At 44.2% G+C, this 5,540-nt stretch overlaps 1 protein-coding gene across 1 annotated transcript in view; it reads right to left on the bottom strand.

The window, feature by feature from the left end:
- Positions 1-2,437: 2,437 nt before the first annotated feature.
- Positions 2,438-5,540, bottom strand: part of NUP54 (nucleoporin 54) — a 36,078-nt gene continuing 32,975 nt past the window's right edge. Inside the window, exons 11-13 of the mRNA XM_069976734.1 lie at positions 4,513-4,632; positions 3,985-4,095; positions 2,438-3,005 (exon numbers count right to left, since the gene is read on the bottom strand). Coding sequence (XP_069832835.1) covers positions 2,877-3,005; positions 3,985-4,095; positions 4,513-4,632 — 360 coding nt within the window. The 3' untranslated portion in view covers positions 2,438-2,876. The remainder of the gene's footprint in view (positions 3,006-3,984; positions 4,096-4,512; positions 4,633-5,540) is intronic.

The raw sequence follows: 5,540 nt of genomic DNA, 5'->3' as shown, positions 1-5,540 counted from the left end.
AGCAATATTTTTTTTAAAAATAGGCTTAGGAATGTGGTTAATAAAAACACAAAAAAATTTAATAAAATAGAGCTTCGGGCCTGGCTCCAGGGAAGTGGTGTCATTGAATAGGACACATTTTCTAAATTATGCACCGTTCAGCACAAAACAGAAAAGTAGATTGAGCAATACATTTTAAGTATTGCATGGACTTCCACCACAGATGGGGAGGCCCAGGTATCACTTTGGTCTGCTTTATGGGACTCAAGAAGTTTGACATGCTAGACACATTAGACCTAACTAGAGATGAGCAAAAAGTTGAGTGTGTACGGCAGGGATGGGAAACCTTCGGCCCTCCAGCTGTTGCAAAGCTAAAGCTTTGGCTGTCCAGGCATGATGGGAGTTGTAATTTGCAACAGCTGGAGGGTCAAAGGTTCCCCATTCCTGGTGTACAGTATTTAAAAGGGTTATCCAATGCTACAAAAACATGGCCACTTTTGCCCCACTCTTGTCTCCAGTTTGGATGGGGTTTTAAACTCAGTTCCATTGAAGTGATTAAAGCTTAATTGCAAACCGCACCTGAAATGGAGACAAGAGTGGGATAAAAGTAGCCATGTTTTTGTAGCGCTGGATAACCCCTTTAAATTACTGGTGGCCAAAGTAGTTGGATGCAGCCCAAAGGCTGCTTTAAAAACAAGGATACAGCCATAGGCTGTATCCATGTGTTCCAGGATTCCCTGGGCTGCATTTAACTTTTTTAGCTGCCAGTAATCAAATGCCATGTGTTCAGTTTCAGATGAACCCAGGCATGATTGAGGTTTGCTCATCACTAGACCCAACCATTGCTTTAGTGTTTTTTTTTTTTTTTTCAACTCTACATCCTGGTGTAATAAGGATTTATTGAGCAGGGTCAGTAGCCATGCTTCCTTTGGGCCAAATTATGATGGTTGGGCATCAGAAAATCTCTAAAATGGCAGGCCTTGTGTGGTGTTCTTGGTATGCGGTGGTTAGTGCCTGCCAAAAATGGTCAAGGAAATTTTAACCAGTGACTTAGTAATGGGCATGTAATGCTCAAATGATGTGCATGGGGAGAGAAGGTTAACCCATCCGATCCATCAGAAGAGATACTGTAACAGGCATTCCACGTCCAAGGAACATGTGAATGCGGCCTAAGGATATGCTCACACTCAAAGAATTGACATGTCAATCCTTTGAGCGGAGGCGTGCAAGCCCTCCCATAGAGATGCTGTTTATCACTTAGGCTGCATTCCCACGTTCCGTAATCCTAACTGATCACGGACGTGGAATGCATGTACCGGAGTCCCCCCGCGCCCGGACAGCATCTGTAATTAGATACTGGGAGCGGGGGAGACTGTATTCATAAGCGCCGAGCTGTACTGAATCAGCCGCGCGGTGCTGTTACTACAGCGCGGCGCTTATGAATACAGTCTCCCCCGCTCCCAGTATCTAATTACAGATGCTGTCCGGGCGCGGGGGGGGGGGGGGGGGACTCCGGTACATGCATTCCACGTCAGTGATTCGTCAGGATCACGGAATGTGGGAATGCAGCCTAAGGCAGCCGGGATTGCGGAACTCTCTGCCACTTTTGCTTCGTGTGAACATACCCTTAGTAAGCATACTGACAGTCCTAACTGAAAGAATCTACACCAGGGGTGTCAAACTGCAGCCTTCCAGCTGCTGCAAAACTACAGTGACAACATGCCTGGCCAGCTTAAAGGAGACCTGTTACCCCCCATGCCTCCCGACCCCCAGCTAGATCCCCTTATACTGACCTCATCTCGCCGAGTCCTGCTCCCAGAGCCGGTCCCGGGACGGAGATATCCTGGTCAGAAGCCGTTGCGCGCTTTGTGGAGATAGGTCCAGCGTCCGTAGAGAATGAATAAAGCCGGACTCATCGCTGCAGCACGCGCACGGCTCCATTCATTCTCTATGGACGGCTCCATTCATTCTCTATGGACGCCGGACCTATCTCCACAAAGCGCGCAACGGCTTCTGACCAGGATATCTCCGTCCCGGGACCGGCTCTGGGAGCAGGACCCGGCGAGATGAGGTCAGTATAAGGGGATCTAGCTGGGGGTCGGGAGCCAGGTCCTCTTTAAAGCAAATGTACCATTTGGTACATGGTTTGTTATTTTTAACAGTAGCAGATTGGCTACTAGGTCCTTTTTATAGGATTTACTTGGGATCTGCAGGTAATTCAGTGGCAGTACACAACTTTTTTTTCCCTCCAAAAGGATTCCATCCATGAAGGAGATCCTTACAATGCATTCTGAGTTGATCAACTTTTGACCGCAGATGACAAAACCGCCCAGTAATACCAATGACATATGTCCTGTTTATTTGGAAAGTTTCTACTTTTTAACTTCAGCAGAAGCTTCTAGAAATCCCTATAAAGCGCAAGGTACCAGCCCAACAGACTGAAATTGTAACACACACAAACTGTAAGAAAAATATTTATTCACTATATATTTCCAATAAGACCCATTTAAATATTAACATTTAAAAAAAGCAGTGTTGGTGTATAACAGTCGTAACACATAATAGATCTTCCTTCCCAAATTGATTTGGTTAATAGTCCATTTCTGCACGTCAGCAATGCGATATGAATGACGCTATACTGAGGTTTGTGCATTCACAGTTCTGTTGTGAGATGGGTATTTCACTATGCTGCACCCAAATATGATGGAGGTGTGACCGCTGCCACTCCTGTAGTATGGCATAATTTGAATGGGGACGGGGGAATAATAATTTGAGCTAAGTAATTTTGCAGTGGTCTACAATGCAAGTGATTTATTGTTAAGGAGGAACCTGATGTTGTGCAAAGTCTTATCATACCCAATGTAAATGAATAGTACAATCAATGTCCGGAGATTATATCAACTGAACATTCCTCCACGTAAATGGACGTTATCACTCAGTCCTTGCTCAATCAGCTTGATGTCTTCCAGGTCATCCTTTATTATGCCGATTAAATGGCTCAGCCCTTCTTGCTGTTGTTTTAAGTGCTACATAGATAAGAAAAAACAGTTATCATCTAGGCACATCTTCGTCTATACATCTGTCATATGGCAAGCCAGAAAAGAGGCCCCATAAAGGGCTACCAAAAAGACTGAAAGTAACCTCTGATATGTCTCTAAAAGACTAATCATAATAATTTATGAGAAATTACTTAAAGGAGACCTGTTACCCTCCCTGTGCCGGGTTGACAGGCTCCCGACCCCCAGCTAGATCCTCTTACCTCATCTCGCCGAGTCCCGCTCCCGGGACGGAGATATCCCAGTTAGAAGCCGGCGCGCGCGCTGTGGAGATAGGTCCGGCGCCCATAGAGAATGAATGGAGCCGGACTCATCTCTGCAGAGATCAGTCCGGCTCCATTCGTTCTCTATGGGCGCCGGACTTATCTCCACAGCATGCGCGCCGGCTTCTGACCGGGATATCTCCGTCCCGGGACCGGCTCCGGCAGCGTGACTCTGCGAGATAAGGTAAGTATAATGGGATCTAGCTGGGGGTCGGAAGCCTGTCACCCCGGCACGGGGGTGGGAGGTCCTCTTTAAAGTGTAACTGTCATTTATAATATCTGTGCAGAAATCAATAGTACAAGAGAATATAAGAAAGTCTGTAATAGGTTTTAATAAGCAAAAGAGCCTCCTTCTATAACCACAAGGCTGTTTCCCACCTCCTCCCCATCCATCTGTTCATTTTCAAGAAAAATACATCAACGTAACACAGAAGAAAAGTAAAGACGTTTTTACACTGCACATTATTATACTCTATAGAGGGGCCGAGGAGGGTGAGTCAGCAGGAAGAGGAGAGAAGCAGTCTCTGCGGCTATGGAAAATGCTGGATTTATGTGTTACCTGCTCAATTAAAAGGAAAAGATACTAGTAGTAGATACTTCCCTTCTATGCTTGAACTGGCTGTATACTATACTGCCTACAGATCAATCAGCCAGGCTTCAAAGTAAAGATCAAATGACAGTGTTACCTGCTTAATTTCTCTCAACAGATCTCCATCTACATAATATTTTTCTTCTGATCGCACTGCTCCAAAGTGATTCTGCATTCTGATCTGGGACATTAGTTCATTCAGCCTACCCTGCAAAGCAAATGCAACAATGAATGACACTCTGGAAATGCCCCCAGAGAGAAACCTATAGGATTACATTCAGATCTATGACAAAAAAATCCCATAATTATTAAGGTCCTAAACATGATTATGGTATATAGCAAAAGAAAGGTGTGGCTCCTCTGTATAGGATTATATCTACAAAATAGTTGTTATAAGGAGGAGTGACCCATCCCCTGTGGGGCTATTCAAATGAATGAGGATCAGAATTTGAGGTTAGATTCTGGCCTCACACTTCCACACACTTAGCGGACTGAATATTGTGGACCTATTTGATGAATATCGCGTTTCTGTGGTGCTCTCCATTTCATTGCTTTTGATTTACTATGTGCTAGCAAGACATTAAAAAAAAAAAAAATGATCTAAAAAAATAAATAAATAGGTTACCTTGAACTGGGTGGGTGCATTAAGTTCAGACTGGATAGTGTCTAACTGCACACGAAGCTGTTCTTCCTCAGCTTGGATGGCAAACCCACTCTTCCGCTGAATTTCTTGCTTTATTAACACCTGTATAAAATGAAGTTGCCATTTGCATTGTCACTAGAGTATTGACGTGATACACATAATCAAACCTAATGTTATTGTAATTTCTTTCAGCTTGCTACACTAGAGCACCGCTAGGATCAGCTATGATTAAATGGGGTCCTCTGAAAAATGTATAAAATAATTTAAAGCGAATGTACCATCAGGATGCATTACCATCAGGTACATTCGCTTTAAGTGTTGCACATTAAGAAAATGGCGCTGGTAAGGCCGTGCCGCAGTCCTTTTTATGAACCACGGCCTGGCCTGAAGCACTGAAGGCAGGCAGACGGGCCCCCAGTGAGAGGAAACCCCCGCCTCTCTATGCTGCAGGGCGCACACATACAATGCCTAGTAATAATCTTGTAGCTCCTATCATTCAGCTCTATGTCAGTGTTTGGCTCCTGAATAATGTCACAGAAATTGCCAGAGCTGAGGTGACAGCAACCAGGGGGGCAGGCTGTCAGAAAACTACAGCTGAAATAAACCATTTAGTAAAATCTTCCTAGTGTAATCTTTATTATGTTATTTTAATTTATTCCCTTACCCCACTTACCCCTACTAATCCTGGATAACCCCTTTAATACCACACACCATCTGCAAGCAAGTGGAGTCCTGTTAAGGCAAGCATATGCTTTTCTAGTCCTGGATAACCACTTTAATATCTTAAATATGATCTCTTGAAATGCCTGGAGCATCTCTACTGAGAGATTCAGATAACATGTATGCGTCTAACATCTGTCAGGAGATTTGTTATCATGGTGACCTTGTTTGGGTCAGTAAATACTGCAGTTCCTACCTCCTACCTGGCTGTTGCATGTATACTTTGAAGCACTGATGTATTTAGTGATTTTCATTTAGACAAAGTCTTCATGACAGCACTGTATGTACCA

The sequence above is a fragment of the Dendropsophus ebraccatus genome, chromosome 7 (genome assembly GCF_027789765.1).
Source record: "Dendropsophus ebraccatus isolate aDenEbr1 chromosome 7, aDenEbr1.pat, whole genome shotgun sequence".
Lineage (NCBI taxonomy): Eukaryota > Metazoa > Chordata > Amphibia > Anura > Hylidae > Dendropsophus > Dendropsophus ebraccatus.
Note: the sequence above shows the minus strand (reverse complement) of the source record. Positions and strands in the feature narration are given on the sequence as shown.